Genomic DNA, 18366 nt, shown 5'->3' with positions numbered 1-18366 from the left:
AATCATGGGAGTGAGACACCATCAAGTTCATAGGCTGTGCTTCTGCTTAAAGGAGAGGATTCTACAGGGTATATGTAGCAGGGATGGGATTCCTACAGTATGTTCTATCACGAAGATTCGAGAGGGTCACTAGACTCAGCCTTTGTGAAAGTCAGGTCTCTACGGCTGGGATCACAGCGATCTGTTGTTTTTTCCCTGACTCCATATATTTCAGAATGTACAACAAAACTTTCTGTTCCTGGAAAGTTTAGGATCAGTTGGCTCACGCTTCCTTAGAGGGGTTCAAATCCTGGGTGTCCTCGAAGGAGTTTACCGCATGGGATAATCTGAAATCTTGGTAGAATATCCAGCCCTATATTCAGTATTTATCAAAGCTGGGACGTATCTGATGCTAGTAAGAATACTAGGAGAAGTCTAATCTTTGGCTCTGATCCAAATGTAAAGAATTGGTGTGAAATAACCTTCTATCTAGAAATGTACCTAGTCAGCTCCTTGCCCTCTGAAGAGTGAACACAACTTCTGCAAAGATGCAGAGGGTGAGGGGGAAAGAAAGGGGTGGGAACCACTCAGGGGACCCAATTTGTCTGTATTTATGGGACACCTACCCATTCTCCTAACTGATTGTTCACTACAAAGTAGCTCGATGCCTCTTCTAGTCTGGAAGCTACATGAAATCAACCTTTGTTTGTTTCCAAAGAAAAAGAAAGAATATAATTTTTTTCCTTTGAGGGCATCGTCATGTCTAGAGTATGAAGATGGTAGCCCAGACATGAGCAGTAATTAGAGCAGATGGCAGTGAATACCTTTATTATAAAACACACTGGTATTTACAAGCTGGTTTTCACTCTCTGGGCTTCTTCCTTTTTCCTCTGCCACCACTTATTCGTTTTGTTTCTCTTCAGGTATAAAGGGGAGGGGAAGAAAGAAAAGGAGGAAAAAAAGGTTCCCTTGTGTGTGTATGAAACTGAGGAGCTGTCAAAGGTTCATAGCCGGGAAAGTGTGCTCCTGTGTATTCAATCACTGAAATTAAGTGTTTTCGAAGGCAGCGCAGTCACGGGTCCATTGCATGGGGAAATAACAGCCTTGTAGTCCATCACTTAAAATGTTAACCTTGTCTCTTACTAGTGACTGGGAGCAGAGACACGTGCTCCAGGCTCGCTGGTTAAATGGCAGTGTGTCAGCTTTGTGAAAAAGGCTAGCGTGTATCTGTCAGTCTTCTGATTTGGCTTTACGGGTGTGTGTGTTCATGTGCACGCAGGCACATGTGATGGCACACATACCCACACGCACCTGCCCACTCAACCACTTGCTTTTATGTGGCCTTCTGAGATCTGGCTTCGTGCTCACTGGAAAACGGGAAGAATGGAAACAGTTTCTAGTCCTTTAGAATATGTCCTTTACTAAGATATTTTTGCTTGCCAGTCCTTGAATTCTTAGGTAGCTGTATTATAATTACTTCAGCTTAATTACAGAAAGTTCCATTTTGAACGTATTTCATCTTAATGGAATGAAGTACAGATGTGCATACTGAGGGTAGCATAGGTGCCCTGCTGATAGGATGAACTGGAATATGCCAGCAGTCACCCGTGTACCAGGAGTCGTACACTTTCAGTATAAAGAGTGAGATAGTAAATATTTTAGGCTTCATGGAGCATGTTGTTTCTGTCGCAAACTGAAAGCAGCTGTAAACAGTATGTAAATGACTTGTCACAGGCGGTGTGCCAATCTCAACATTGTGGATGGGCTGGATTTGGGGTGTGGATTGCAGTTTGCTGACCCTGTCACATACTATTGAATATTTGAAATGATTCTTGTTTTCATGACATGAAGAACTTGATGTTCACCTAGGTCTCTCTGTGGAGTCTCCACACTGGTTAATGTCTAGCTGTGCAGCATTCCTTCCTTCAGACTCAGCCCCGTCTCGCCTTTTCACTGTTCCTGCAGCGTCACCAAGCGCCCTTCTTCCCAGGGTCCTCCCTCCATTGCCTCTGGCTCATTCTCTCCTTCTCTGCTGTAATCCCTTATCAGAGGTGCAGACCCTGATCACTCCCTGTCATCACGTAGCTCTTTCCAGCCTGGCGCTTTTGATCCACTTCACCCTGTTATTTATTTGTTTGTTTGTTTATTTTAAGAGCATACTACTTGTTTCATGTATTTATTCTGTATCCTCCTGAAAGATAAGTTCCATGAGGCCAGGGATTTGTTTGGTTTTGTGCCTATACTAGTGATTGGTGTGCAGTGGGTGCTTAACACATCAAGTGCCAGGTATGTTGTATTTAACTTATATTAGTTTTGAGCCTGGGGCCTCATGAAGTATATATAACTCACATCTCCTACATATTGACTGCCACACTAGAAAATTTTTTTTCCTTGGGGCCACAGTGTTTTATTAGGTCAAAGACATTGACTGCCATGTGAATTGTATTTCACTCATGTTAGTTTTGAGCCCGGGGTCTTGTGAAGCACATATAATTCACACACCTCTTACTTTAATAAGACACCATGGCCCAAAGGAAAAAAATGTTTTCTAGTGTGGCAGTCAATGTGTTAATAAACATTTGTTGAATTCAGGGATTCATCTACTCCACAGTTCTAGGCAAAGAGTCTAAAAAAAGCCTGTGATTATTAAGTAAGATAATACTTGTTGAATGTACTCAGTAAGTATTAACCATTATTATTAAATTGTCAACATTAAAGTTTAAGTGGACAGAGTATATTTTTCATTAGTGTGGACTAGTGATGCTGTAAGTGAAATGCATAGCACTATTCCTGGGACACTAGAAACATCCAATATTAGTGACTATCATTATCATTATTTTCTCCAGCAAGTGGAATGAGCTTCAGACTTAAAACTCGGAAGACATTTGAAGATGCCAATGGAGAAGATAAAAGAAGATGTTGTAAAATTGTTGGGGTTTTTTTTTCAGACCGTGCTAGTCCTCTGAAGCTCAAAAGTGCTAATTACTTATATATGAAACATTGAGCTAGTATCAGTAATCTTTGGGAAATCAGGGCAGATTGGAAGTGTATAGAATCAAGAGATAAAGCAATGAATTGCAAGGGTTTCTGAGGGAGAGAAAGGGTACTTTTGAGCTGGGGATGAATCTCTAGCCAAAAGGCACTGTTGACATTTCTTTGAGTCATCAATGTGCTGGGTGATGTGGAAGGACTTTCTCATAATATCTTCTAGTCATGAAGGGTTTATAAGTACCCAGAAAAGAAAGTGATCACTTAGAGCCAGCTTGAGGTCAGTAAGAATAAATTACGCCAAACTAATTTAATTTCCTATTTGTTCCCTAAAGAGTTATTAGATTATAGGTCAGAGGCTCTGTTGGTAATCCTGGATTTGTAGATGGTTAATTTCTCTACAATGAGTATCTTTTGTTTTATAATCAGCTGAAATAATCTCAGCTGGTGTTAATTCATCCGTAATGTTCATATTAAAAAAGCAAAAGGTGATTAACGCTCTGCATTTCACCTGTAAGGCAGTTTCTACCAGGGTCAGCTATCTAATCATCTGGATTCCCATGGCCCCTTGGTTATACCTTTAATTATTGAATCAACCACACTTTAATTACCTAATTATTTGTATTTCTCCAGATGATAATATAACTACCTTATAAAGAAGGATGAAGTCACATTTACTTGGGAGAGCCGCCTTTACGTTAGCTCATACTCAAAACGTTTGGGATTTTAATTGGCCAACAGGCTTACTATCATCCAACATTATAATCCGCCTATTAAGATAGCCAAGACTATTCGTTGTGAGAACAAATATTATTCAGTAAATGATGTGAAGGCAATCAGCCATTTAGCTGGGGGAAAAAGTAAGAAAAGAAAGAAAAAAACGGAGAACCTTCCACCAATATGGAGTCTAAGTTAGTTGAAAAGAAACATGAAAATATAAACTTTGCCAATAAAGAATATATGTTATATTTGTGTCAGAATGAAAGAGGATGTGCTTTCCATAAAAACGAAGAATGTCACAAAGTAAGGGTAAATAAAGTTGGTTTTGGAAAAATTAAAAACATTCTATATAAATAAATACTGATTAAAGCAAAGAAAACTATAGATTCATATCAAATTATTTTAGTTATTTAAGTATTTTTCATCATAGCATAATGACTGTAAGTCTAAGTGAGAGCTGACCATTCGTTCATTTAAACTTATTGGGTACCCACTGCTTGCCAGGCATAGTCGTAGGAACTAAGGATATAGCAGAAAACCAAGAAGCTCATGTGAAGTTTACCTTCTAGTAGGGATTGACTGACTATAAACAGTATACAGTGGGTTAGGAGGTGATAAGAGCCTTGGAGAAAATAAAGGAGGGTGAAGGGAGGTCACAGGGACGTGTCTGTTCCTATTTGTAAGATTCGCATGCTGAGGAAGGAGGCATTCTGGTGAGGTGTCAGAACAGTTCTTTCTTGTCTTCCTCAGCCAGGAGACACTGTGATCAGAGAGATTTCTGTCCACCACCTCCTCCACCACTGCAGCTCTGTGCATATGCTCAGACATAGGTCTTTGCTTTGCTTGGTGTTCTAACTTGCTGATCAATGACTTCTTTCAAGATAACTCTGGTGGTGTTGCAAGTACATTTAAGGTGACATGTAAGATTTGCAGACACTGCACATTCCCTGAAGTTCAGAGAAGTGCTGACATGCTGTAAGAAGAAAGCAAATTGCATAAGCTTCCTAGCTGAGGCAGGAAAGTTGTTTTGCTGTTTTTTTTCTTTGTTTATTTGGGACTACCTGCAAAGATGAGTGTACTGGAGAGTTTTGATATCTCTATTTCCACACCTGCTTCCGTCTGCCTATGAGGACATGATTTTCTTCATCTGTAGAAGGGGAATGAGTGATGTATTTATCTCAAAGAATAAAAATAAAGCTAAACACTGAGAAGCTTGGGAACTATAGGGGAAAGAACTTGTATTAGGTGGAAGTGAAACCTACAATGACCTATGGGCTAGGCTGGTGATGTAGACCATGGCCTTCACCAAAAATAGCACATTGGTATCATCAGAGAGGTTCTCCAATATATAGACAAAAAATTCTTTTATCAATGCTGTCAGCATTCTTTTTTTGCTTGACTGGATCAAAATGACAAGGGTTGGAGGATGTGATATTGGAAGGTGAGCCATTCCCACTGTTTCATGGAGCCTCACCCTGGGAGTCATGGGTAGGGAATGATGGCACCAGGCCTGTCAACTATGAAGATGTAGGAGAGTTTAAATTCTTATGGTGGTGTGCATGAAATCAGGATTATGTTGCAATCATAGATATAAACCACTTTTTTACTTCCCCAAGTGGCTATTAAGTAGCTGAGGCTACATTAATTTTTAGATCTTCTAGTATTTAGTCATTGTTTTGTATGAAAGCATGAATTATCAATGAACATTTATGCATCCCAAGATATCTTTATTCTGCTGAGGAGAAATTAGGGTACAAAGAAGTTTTGGTCTTTTGAAACCGAGTGCTTAACATTTGAGTTCATTTGAACTCTGCCACACTGAATAAATAAACTTAAGGTCAAAGAAAAAAATGGATGGAAGATTTCATAGGGAGGAGACTAGATGTAAGTCTCAGGTTCTAATTTAGAAGCTCTCTCTCTCAAGAAAGCTTGAAAACATCAACAGGAATGGGGAAGTTTGAGTCAAACCCAGTGGATCAGGAAGCCTATGGGATAGGTAGCATTTTTGGTCTTAGATATGCATGTTCAGCCATTAAATTGTGTGTGTGTGTGTGTGTGTGTGCGTGTGCGTGTGTGTGTGTGAGAGAGAGATATCTATAAAAAACATGCATAGGATTAGGTAGGAAAAAATAATTTTGGTAATTTTTATTGATCATTATGTGTTAGTCACTATTTAGGAGCATGGGGATAGATCAAGGATGAAAACAAAATCTCTTCTTCATTTGAATAAGCTAAATAAATGATAATCAAATATGTAAGAAGTTACATGAGCTAATGCCAGAATGAAGCAGTGTTAGGGGACAGGGAGTGATTGGTGGTGCTTCTGTAAAATAATGATCCAAGGAAGGAGTCTAAATTTGAGCAGAGACATGAATGAAATCAGGCCATGAGCCATGCAGGTATATGGGGAGAAAGTGACCCAGGAGAGGCATGGTAAGCGGAAAACTTAAGGTGCAAGCTTGCTTTGCATCATTACAGTCTGTCCTTATCATTATGGCCTTTGCCACATCATTAAAACACTGCAAGATGGAGACAACAACATTTGACCTTCCTATTTACTGGGTTGGGGGTGAGTCTACCAATTTTTGAAGGCTGACAGACCAGGCCAAAGTTTTATAAAACATGGAAGGGACTGGAAGTATACACAGGTACTTCAAAGCAGGAAGAGAAAGTCTTTAAATTTCCTTCAGAGCTGGATAACAGATACCAGTGTTAATTTTAAAATTTTTAAAACATTCTCAAATTAATTAATGGCTGATACCATAGGGTGATCTTCCTTTGACCATGCGAAGTTCCTAAATAGTGCCCAGTTGTTCTGGACCTTTTTACGATGAGTGTCAGGAGCCCTGGTTGTCATTGTTCTTCTGTGGCTGAGCTGTAGATCTGCCCACCAGGTTAATGTCTCAGAAAAAGTTATGCTGCCAAATTCTTCATATTTCTTATAGTTCATCCACATACCACCCTGCCCAGCTCGCTCATCTTTGAGTAACCCTGACCAAAGACCCTTGGGTGTCTCTGGGTGTCAAAAGTTCTTGGTTCCTTTTTTAGCTCCAATTCTATCCTTTGCCTTGAATAAATCTCAAACTCTGATGCAGAAGTGTCATCTGAGGAAATCATTAAAATTACAATTCCTGGGTCCTGCCTCCTGCACTGTTGATTTCATGGGCTCATGATGGCACTGAGGCAATCTGCATTTTATTAAGCTCTAGAAAACATTTTTTGAAACATCATCTTTAAAATGAAGGGATAGGATCTTGCTAGAGTCCTTCCCACCCCTGACCTTCTGGTAATTTTTGTTATGTTACCACTGGTCCTATAGTGGCATCAGCTGGACAGTTAAGATTCTCTCCTGCTTTTCTAGCCTACCATAGTCATCACTGGGACATGGTTTGTATAGCCCATGGTGATGCCTGGGTACCACCTATTCTTTTCCTGTGGTGCTGGGACTGTTTATTCCTATACCCTATGCCTTTCCATCTCTTGGATTGGAATGAACCATGGACTTTTGTTTCTCTTTGGTAGATATACAATATGAAAAGAACATGCTCTTCATTATCCTAAAGTCTGGTAGGTGGTTGGGTTGGGTCTGCAACTCAGGACTATTGATGTAGGAGTCAGGACCCTCTTCTGGAAAGTATACTTGCTCTTTTAGTCACACAATTTCCCATTTTCTCTCTCAGAGATACTCCAGAGCACCCTTCTCTGTGTACGTATAGTTACCCAGATACAAATTGTCCTTCCCTTCTAACAGACTTCTATCTGCCTCTCACATGTCATGAGAAGACCTTCCAGCAATTTATTTGTTGGGAACTTGGACTTTAATTTGGTTGGCATCTAGATGGAAGAAGACTGTGGAGAGAGGCACATGCACGTTGTAGGTATTATCTTGAGGGAATCACCTTCTCTATTCCAATTTTATTATATTTATCATAAGTGTACTTTCATAACCTCACAAGACATTTAGATACATTCTCAGACTCTTCTGCGAGCAGAATACCTTTCTGTGATATTTACATCCTTGTTTTGAAAAACATGACACCAGAATGACTATAAATTAAAAGGAAAGATAAAAGTTCTGAGAAGGGACTGAAGGCTGGGGTTAGAGGGATGAGGGTTGTGCTTCCCTTCCTGGGTTCCTTCTCTCAGCCCTGTGCCCTGTCCCTCCTCGGTCATTCCAGGCTTGTCTCATGTCATCTGAAGTGGGTCAGCATTCCACCTACGCCTGTGTGAGTTTTGTTCAGCATTGATGCACCAAGCATGGCGGGAAAGGCCGTGTGGGAGGATGGCTCTGAGCACTTGGGAAGAGGAATGTTCCTGTAAAGCAGGGACTGTTGGCAGGAGAGCCAGTGAAAAATGATACCAATTACATAAAGCAAAATGCCACCCATCAAGCAGAACATTTTAATTCTCCCTATTCCGGGCTATTTATGATTTTTTGTCCAAGACTCAATAGATGTCTGCAAAAACTAAAAAATGGAATCAGCCCCATCTGTTAGGTAGAAGGAGGCTCATGCCAGGAGAAGAAAGGGTCAGAAAACACCATCAGCATGTGACCGGAGAACTCCAGGGGCTGAGCACAAAGGCACCACAAGTAAAATTTTGCCTTTCCCATATATTTTTTCTGTTTGGGTTAGTCATACAAGAAAGAGAAGGGTAATTAATCTTATTGAGACATTTAGAAAATTTAATTTTACTTTCTTTGAAAAGTCTCAAGTTTGACTGATCACCTACCAGGGGTCCTCAAACTTTTTAAACAGGGGGCCAGTTCACTGGCCTTCAGACCATTGGAGGACTGGACTGTGGGCCCTGGGATGAGTCGGCTGCTAAGCAGGACAGGCAGCAGTGGCAAAAACACTTGGCGGGCTGGATAAATGTCCTAGGCGGGCTGCATGTGGCCCGCGGGCCATAGTTTGAGGATGCCTGGTCCTATTCCATCCCTCTTTTAAAAATCAACCAACCACTTCTGTGTTTTCCAGGGCAACTTTTCCTTTCAGTTTTGCCAGAGATGGTCCAAGGCTCACAGCTGGTTTCCCGAGAGAGTGCCACAAGATGGCGACAATGTCACAGTGCAGAGAGGCCAGCTGCTCCTGCTTGACACCAATACAAGCATCCTCAACTTGCTGCATGTTAAAGGTCTGTGGAGTTCGAAGATTCGTGACATTGCTCTATGTAATTATGCCACTCTCTGGGAAGGAGGGAGGGTGACTTTATGATTAAGTTCCAGAACCCAGCTGACAATTTATTCTCAGACCAAACTGAGATTTTACTATGAAAAGGAAGAAGTGGTCAGAGGGTTCAAAGCGAAAGGCCTTTCTTTGGACTCTTATAAGCACAGAGCTTGATTATTTTAATCTTTCAAAAACAAGGAGGTTAACAGTGTTCTCAAAGAATATGCTCCTTTATTCAAGTACTTTTTAGTCATGCCTATCCAGGGCAGCCCCCACAATATAGCAAAACGCCCTGAAATCGCTTAATGCTGCTGCCTTTGAAATTCCTTGCCAAGAAAGCAATGTCTTCCTGCTCTCACCCTGTTGTGGTTTTGACTTCTTGGTCCCATGGAAAGTCATATAAATAGGATTTCTTATTACAAAACTGGTCACATAGCTGTAGGGTCTAGGAAGTTGGAATGGACTGAGAATTCAAATTTCAATTCTTCTAGTACATTTTCAAATGGCTAAGTCAGTTATTTCACCTCCTTGTGCATTTGTTTCCTTATCTGTTAAATGAGAATAAAAATCATGGCCTACTCCAGTGGCTGATAATAAGAAATGTTTATCAAAGTGCCTCTGTTCATTGGCAAATGAAAATTACTTGGGAGATGTGATTAGTTATGGATAGCTATAAAACGCTGCACTAAAACACTGTTCTTTACTATAAATATATTTAACACTATGCAAACATTTGTTCTTCTTAAAGTAAGTGCGTGGCTACCTGAAGGGGAAAATAGGATATTTTAAAGGGGACAGACGAAGGGAATTTTAACACCTGTCTCTTGTAGACTTACAGAATCAGGTTTTTCTGATTAGATATTTTGTCATTCTATATCCTAGAGGCTGGTTTTTTAAAAATATTTTGTTTTGTTTTGTTTTTTTATAATAGGAAGAAGGTTTCAGTTAAACCAGTTAATTAGTTGGCATTGGGGGGAAATGAGCTCTTGCCCTGTCTTTTGTGGGGTGTGTGTAGCCAGTGGCTGTGGGAAATGCCAATCTATTGACAACTGATCAACTACCTAAGGACTAACAATGACAAGGGAAAATTACAAACCTAAAGCCTCATCTGATGGGGTGGGTGGAAGAAGCTCTGGGCAATCCTTTAACCAGGGCTTTCCCCATGGGAATCAAATGCTCCTGGAGGTGGGGGTCCCTGCAGGTGTTCAAGGGACTTGGCTTTATATTCCTACAACAACTTGGGAGAAGTATCGCAGCCAGAAATGGTGGATTACTGAGACTCTGCGTGCATTATTACTTCCAGGTCAGTGTTCAATCAAAGAATGACATTGAGAGGACCAAAGGCTAAGATGGAGAAGAGGCATCACAGGGAGAGCAAAGAGGAAGAGAAAGGCAGGGAGAAGTGTGGCCCACACTTGGCTTTGCTCCCTTGCAGACTTCAGCATGGGAACAACCCAAACACTTGCCCCAACCTGTCACCTTCCAGTAGTGGCTTTCCCTAATAATCCTAGTTTAGACACTATTTTTCATTTATGCAGAATAAGTGAGCTAGGTTTGGAAAAACAGAACTTCATCTTGTGGAGAGGGAGAGTTAGTTGTCTGAAGAATCCCCTATTTCTCTTGAGTAAGAAGAAGGACAGTTGGTAGGAATGTGACATGAGTAGTGGGTAGAGATTTCTGTACACACAGGGTGCAGGAGTGGTTGGCCGCAAACAGGGCTATCTAGAGTGAAACTCTCAGATTTTGATCACAAAGCTATGGGTCGCAGCTTTTAGAGAGAATGCAAACCAGAGAAGTGCACAGATCAAATTTTGCTCATCCAGTAATTTGTGAATGTTTATTAAGTGGCCTAGGACCTCTGGGTGAGGTACAGAAAAATTGAAAAATAATACTTCATGTCAGTAATGCATAATATTACTAAAGAAAAATAATTAGAAGGCAAATATAAAAGAGTAGTAGCTAAATTATGGGTACACATTTGGCATAAAGATATGTAAAGGACATCGGAAACCATGAAGGGGGAGGAAGAGATCAAGAAAGTGAGATAAAAATTTGCCTGTTAGGTATAATGAGCACTATTTTGGTGATGGGCAGAATTAAAAACTCCAACTTCAGCGTTACATGAGTGTAATGTTTGCCTCTAACAAAAACATTTGTACCCCCTTAGGATTTTGAAATTAAAAAATATAAAACTTTTTTGAGCAATTTGCAATTGTATTTTATTTATTTTTCAAGCATGTTTTTCCCAAAGATCTATTATTACAGTTGGAATGGCCTAACATAATTTCTTTAATATAAAATGTCTAAAATACGTGCTTTACTACAAGTACATGTATATCTGAGATGTCACATCTAGAAAAGAGTCAAATTTCTAGTTCCAAAGTAGCTAATAAAGGCAGTGAGGCAAAATGCAGACTGGAATAGTCAGGGTAGTGGAGAGGAGGTGACGAGCATGCCATTTGTGTCTGAGACTTAATCAGATCATATAGATATTAGTACCTACTCACAAAATCAAAGTTTGGGGAACTTCCCCTACTTACCTGTTGGACACTCTAACACTTGTCAGCATCCTAGACTCTTTCTTTTTTCTCACATCCTGTGACTAGTTCATCAGTGAGTCTGTCCTGTTGGCTGGATCTTCCACATGGGTTCCATAGATCAACCCCTCCATTGCCACCAACCTAGTCTGAACCACCATAATTTTTGTCTTGGACCATTTTAAGTCTTAATTGGTTCCTATGGTTCCAATTCTTTTTCTTCCTTAGCAGCAGAACCTCTATTTCATTTGTGGCACCAACATAGCCAGCTAAAATGTTCTATTTCCTGACCTCTTTTGTAACCATACATGGCCTCCTGCTTAAGAGTTTGCCAGTGAGATGTGAGGTTTCCTAAAGCAGATCTGACCCAGTAGGAGGCATACCCTGTATGCCTAATTGTTTTCTTTTTCGTATTTGCTGGTATATAAATGTGACAGCTATATTTTCAACCACCATTTTGGATCATGACATGATTTGTTAAGAATGGGGAAATGGAAGAATAAGAGAAACCCAGAACCCTGATGACTTTGGAGTTGCCATGCTAGCATTGAACCCCTCACTGGTGAAATTACTTTTTGTGGTAGAGAAACAAGACTTCATATGTTTATGTCATTAGTATTCAGCTTTTATACTGCCTTCTTAAGCAACTCCTATCAGTTTGTAGTCCATTTGTTTTAATAATATGTCACATCTTGTGTCTTCTCTCCTGAAAACCCTCCAGTGGCTTCTCATCTCATTAGGAGTATCTGAAGTCCTTACCATTATTTAATCTCTGATCCTTTCATCAGCCTTGTCTTCTTCATTCATTCTGGTGCAGCTCTTCTATGAATACACCTGCCTCAGGATCCTTGCCCATAATGCTCGTTGCATAGAATATTCTTCCTCCAGATTGATGTGGCTGGTCACTTATTCCATTTTGTCTTAGAGAATATGCTAACTTATCAGAGAGGCCTTGCTTGCTGTCTTTTCTAGAATGAAAACTGGTCCCCATTACTCTATCCTTTGGCTTTTCTTTACTTTTCTTCATAATATTTATCGTCATGATGTGTTGTAAATTTACTTGTTTTTTTATAGTCTTTCTCCTCTATTAGGATAAACTCAAAAAGGCAAAGAAGTTTACCAGTGTATTGTTATTCAAGGTCTAGAATAATGCTTGATATATGATGAGGGCTCACACATTACCTGTTGATTATTGAATGAATGGATAAGTAAATGGTGCCAAGCTCAGGTCTTGGATGAAATTTAAAAAGTGTATTATTTAAATGAATACCTAAAGGATGATAAAGAGCTATTCAAATAAAATTGAATCATTATCATCATCATCATGATCAACAGTAACTGTCCCTTCAAGTATCTGTTACTACCTGACTTTTTCATATCCATTCATGGTGTTGAAAAAAATGGCCAAATGGAATTTTCTTCATTTTTCTTACACTGCCTACAGGCTGAGGTAAAGCTTGAGAACTTTTAAGTCAAAAGATAATTTCTTCAAAAGATTTCAACTAACAAAACATAAAGTATTAGAGAAGTACTAGCTTCTCTGCCATTTCTATATTATAAACAGTACATTCTGCATGAAGTCCGTACACTTTGAAAGGATTAGTGATCAGTAACAGTGAAACTAGATCATCTAAGAATATTTGGAACTACTTGTAAAGATATTGCATCTTCTATATTATTTGCCTGTTCATGGAAACCAGCATGATATCTAGAGGATTAGACTCTTCCACTAGGAAAACCAACACTTCTACATATGGGCCCTCAAGAGTCTTGAACTTTCTGTGCCTTGCTCATATTTCCATCTATAGAACTGATATGTTTTTCTTACAAGTATGACTTATATAGTAGAGAGAAGGATTATATACATTTTTTTGGGGGGGGGGAAGGAAATTGGGAAATGTTACCAGAGACAAAATTTTGTGCCATTATATATGATGCTATATGTACTATGTGTGCTATTGATTCCTGAACTTTATTGAACAATGGCAGATATTTTCTGTGACCATAATAACTTCTACCATATTTATTATTTCACTTTAATTAGAAAAAGATCCAGAGCTTTTGTCTACTTACCATCTCTACTTCTTCCCTCCTTCTCATCCTCCATCCTTTCTTTTTAAAAAAACTTATTTTTTAGGGGTACTGTTAAGCACAAAAGAGAATTAACCCAATCAATTAATACTAATGAGTTGGGATGGAGGTAGGCATATTGCCTTGGTTTAGTAATTATATTTTTTGTTCTTTTATGTTAAGATGCCCAACGGCCATAGGCATTGCTGAATTAAAATTTATTATTTTTATTCTAAGTAATTATGATGAGCCATAATAACAAAGAAGGAATGTAACCCTCTTGTCAGTGCATTATGCATCCCGGGCAAGGATCTTGGGCTCGTAGTGTGAAGTTGAGGAAGCATTCATATTTCCTGAATGAAGCAATGAATCTCTTTCTAATCCGATGGTCAACTATCTTGATGTGAAAGGGCCTAGAGATAAGAATTAATTAAGGGTCCATTATGGGAGGATGAACTCTGCCCTTGGTGTTGAGGTTTTAGGTTTAGGTGTCTCTCTCTCCTCCCTCCCCCAACAAAGGCAACCATGTATTATGACGGCTATGTCAGTCTGCTTCCCTATAGTAATCACTTTACTCTCTCTCTCTGTGTCCATACAGTATATATGTAATATATAGAATATCATGTTGTACATCATAAATATAACAGTAGAGGAAGAAGATATTTTATAGTTTTTTACTACTCACAGTGCTATGGCTTTAAAATATTTGAAGAGAAATTTGTTTCCAGTCTCTATTGCTCTTTAATAGAGCACTGGCTCCCTTTAATGTGATTTTCTATTTCTTCGTCTACTGGCATATACCAAAGGAGTTAAATGCTTGGCATGTTCAAGAAAGAACTGACTCTGAATCCAGGCTCCACCACTTCCCAGATCTGTGACCTCATTAGGGCAATGCCTGATTATAATGACAGTCACAGCAAAAATGATAGCAAGAATTTATTGCTTGTTGTTTCATGGAAACATCACAATGTATTGATCATCTTACATGGATGGTTTAAGTATTAAATGAAGGACTATTTGTAAGGTTCTGAGCACAGAGTCTGGCCCAGAATAACAACTCAATTGATGTTGGTGGTTGTTACCTTTGCATTAACAGAGATATCAGAAGAAATGGTTGAATATCAGGCTTAAGTTATAATTTTCTTTACAGATAGTGGCTGCTTTTATATACAAAGCAAACTGGATTACTGAAAGAATTAGCTGGATAATAAAGACTTTGGATTGCTTTTGCCTGTGTTATCTTCAGAATGCATATTGAAATGTTTTTCTTCCTATTGCAAGAGCGGGAAGGACACAGATGTGGAAGCAGCAGAGTCTATCCGTTCGCTTGCCTCCGTTCTCCTCGTTACTTTGACTTCAAGGAAGCATGCTTTCCTTCTGTAGCTTGGAACATGGTCTCATTTCCTCCAACCTCTTTTTTGGTCCGCACTTTTAAGGAAATTCAGATCTCTTTGACTCTATTATCTCTGGGGTTTCTAAGGCATGGAAATATATGTCTTTTTGGCTTAGGAAGATGAAGCATCTTCTCTTGACTCACTGTCAGGTTCATTGTAGAGTTTCCTCATCCTTGGCAAGGGTTTGAGATGTCAGATGTTGAACCCAGCACAACCTTTTTTATCCCAGGGATTATATACTTGGTTGCTTCTAATTAGTACTGAGCCCACTTCAGAGTTAGTAGATTCATGCCTCAGATAATGTTTTCCAAAGCACTGATCTAGAAATGCTATGAAACGAGACTTTCGTGGAGTGTTGCTTGTGGTCTCTTTGTGCATCAGGCCTGTGCGAGTCACTTGGTGGGTCACTCTGTGCCTGTAATTTCAAGACTTCATACGTATCAGTTTGAGTTTAATAAAAAGCCATCTGAATGCAGGCTCAATTTTTGATAAAAATGAGACATTCTCCATTAACACTTCGTTCTGTAACTCTAAGTTGTCTTGGTCAACATGAGAAGGTTTTGTGGGCTGGGTGAAATTGGTTGCAAATTGGTGAATTCAAGATAATGTGTCTACAAGTTGGCTGTAAAAGAAGATTGCTGAACTGCCTTATTTATTAGCTGAAACATAGCTACCCTTCCAGGCAGGGATGGATGACTATGAGCAGATGATAGAACAAGGTTTATTCATTGCAGTTGTGTCCTCAGACTGGGGTCCGAGTTCAGATTTGAGGCAGTCAAGGCTTTGGACAAGGCTCTAGTCCTCAAATCAGTGCACAAAATATGGCCTGCAAAAACCTCTCCTAGTATTGGGTATGTGTGTGCAATGCTGTGGAGGAAGAATAGGAAAGGGGTTAGTAATTTTTCTTCCTATATCTGCAGGCATGATGTTCCATAAGGGGCTGGTCTGTACCCTTTTCTAAATGGAAAGCCCAAAGAAGAAGTCGGAATCAGGAAAGAATTAATTTGAGTTTTTCAAAATCCACTCTTAACTCTATCTTTTGTGTTTCTATGTGCCAGGCTTTTCTTGGTTGGCATTACTTGTTTTATAGGAAGGGATTTTGCCTATATCCAAAGCTAAGTGGATTATTGATAGAATTTTTAATAAGCTAAGAACTTTAATTACTTTTATGTTAATTTTTTACAAATATAGTATCTTTTTTTTTTTTTTTTTGGTCTTCATTTTGAGAGGATTAGAGAAGTCTAGGCTATAAGGAGGAGCCAGATCTGGATCTATTTGTGCTCACCTTTTTATTGCCAGCTCCATTGTGTCTCCAGGCATGTAATAGGTACTCAGATAATTGTTAAATGAATGAAATAATAAATGAGTTTCTGACCTGAAGAGGCAGATTAATGTTTGTTGTGAATTTCTCTATAATCAGAGTCCTTCCTGGTAACCTCAAATGTTAGTGGATTAGTCCAGACAGTGACCAATTTCATTTACTATTTATGTATCAGGAGATCAGAGACAAAGGCTTTTTAATGTGGGGGACACTTGGCTCTGAAACCCCTTATTTTTCCCAATCAGACAATGACTTACATTATTTACCTCCAGAGAACAGTCCCAGACATGCTTGATTAGCCTTAAATGAAAGATAAGCCATTGCTATGAGAAAGGACATGCTCTCAATAGATGGGCAGACAGACAGATAGATAGATATTAAACAATTTACAGTTTTGTGTCTTGACAACTTGGATATTATAACATGAAAAATGCTATTGAAAAGGACCAGTCGCTTCCTAGCACAGAAGCTGTAATATTTTCAGTAATGAAAGATAAATGTTTCAAACTTCCTTACTTAAAACCTTTCTTGGGGGTGGGGAACCAATAACCTTAAGCCCACAAATGACCTTCTAGGTCCATAAGTGTGGTCTTTTGACTGAGTCCAAATTTTACAGAACAAATCCTTTTATGAACAGAGTGCAGCAGAGAAAGATACAGGCTTTCTTGCCTTCGTTGATGCTTAAGAAAGAATAATCTTGAAATCAGAAGGCCATAGGTTACCCACCCTGCAGGTGGAGGGCTAACAGGATCCTTCCGGACTTGGTCCTTGCTTACTGCTCAATCTCATTTGTTCATTAATGATCCCGAGATCCTATTTATCTAGACTGGGAGTGGGGCTGGAAATCTGGTATACTTTTGTACTCAGAATTCACATGCAGATAAAAATACATTGGAGATTGAGAATTTCATTGCTATTATTTCACTATAATATTCCTGGGGTCAGGTTAACACATTGCTAACTGGTCACAAGTTACCTGGTAACATGGGTAGTTTTTGTGTAAAATTGCCTGTCAACAGTATGTTAACACAGCAGCTGTTCCCTGATTCATTTCTCCCAGTCTCAATTCCCAGTTGTCCCAAATTCAGCTTATTTTATTCTTTCTCCCCTCCTCATCTCTCAGCTGCTTATAATATAGAATCACTTAGCACCTCTAACATCTGAACACACTGTTGACCAGCAGTTTTGTACAGAAACTATCCATGTTACCAGGTCCCTTGTGAATGGTCAGCAATGTGTTAGAAGCAGGAGGTACTGTATTCTTTTTTTTTAAATTAATGAATACCATAAGAAAGTAACTATTATATTTCATTTATAATTCTACTGTGCTATAGCCAAATGATGTTTACAATATTCAGAGAATAATCATTCACATTTCAGAGAAATGTGTTAAATTGCAGGCTAGTCAAAAATGTGATTGGGTCAGTGTTCATTAAACTTGGATAAAGAGAAAAGAGAAGATTATTGGCATGAACTTGGTAGGCAGCTAGGGAGATTTTTACATGCTTGGCACAAACTTCAGGGAAGAGACAGTTTTTGGTTTTTTTGTTTCTCCTTAGAAATTGTGTCTTTTCTTAAGTAAGTGACTTTTTTAGAAAGCCATGGAACAGTGGAGGGCCCTGAGAACTTACGTGCCAGAAACCTTCCTGGTAAAAAGGAGTAATGGCTTTCTGGAGGTACAGAAAAAATTGAGGTCTAGTTAGGTAGCCACTGATACTAGTAGCTTTAGTAACAAAGATACTTATTTATATCTCAGTGTTTGAGTTCTTTTAAATATTTCTATACAGTTTCTTTTCCACAGATATGTTTGTACTTTGTAATTAGTATAGAGTTAATTCAGTTATAAGGGTAACTAAATGAGCTTTTTATTTTGTAGAAAAGCAGAAGACTGGGTCAAAACCTTTATCTTCTCTCTCAGTTCTCTGTAGTGGGCCACTTCATTGGAATGAAGGTATTTCCACTTACCTAGAGCAATCCAGCTCCACTGTGACCTTCTGGAAGTGGAGACTATTTATTCGTATTTGAGAACTTAGCAGACAGGGCTAGAAAAGAACAGTAAATGTTGGTTGAATGTATATGGGAAGGCATCTGTAATTACAGGCTTGTAGTTCATGGCTCATGTTAGTAAACATCATGAGCCTGTGGATACTTTGAGCAATCACTTAGTTTTCCTAGAATAGTGATGCTCA

General features: G+C 39.1%; 1 protein-coding gene across 1 annotated transcript in view; it reads left to right on the top strand.

The window, feature by feature from the left end:
- Positions 1-18366, top strand: part of PKHD1 (PKHD1, fibrocystin/polyductin) — a 435622-nt gene that overhangs the window by 119250 nt on the left and 298006 nt on the right. The window contains exon 35 of the mRNA XM_023513135.1: positions 8664-8820. Within this exon, the coding sequence (XP_023368903.1) occupies positions 8664-8820 (157 nt within the window). The remainder of the gene's footprint in view (positions 1-8663; positions 8821-18366) is intronic.

Source organism: Otolemur garnettii, unplaced genomic scaffold (assembly GCF_000181295.1).
Source record: "Otolemur garnettii isolate 467f Iridium unplaced genomic scaffold, OtoGar3 scaffold00035, whole genome shotgun sequence".
NCBI classification, from domain to species: Eukaryota; Metazoa; Chordata; class Mammalia; order Primates; family Galagidae; genus Otolemur; species Otolemur garnettii.
This window is presented reverse-complemented; position numbering and strand designations above follow the sequence as displayed.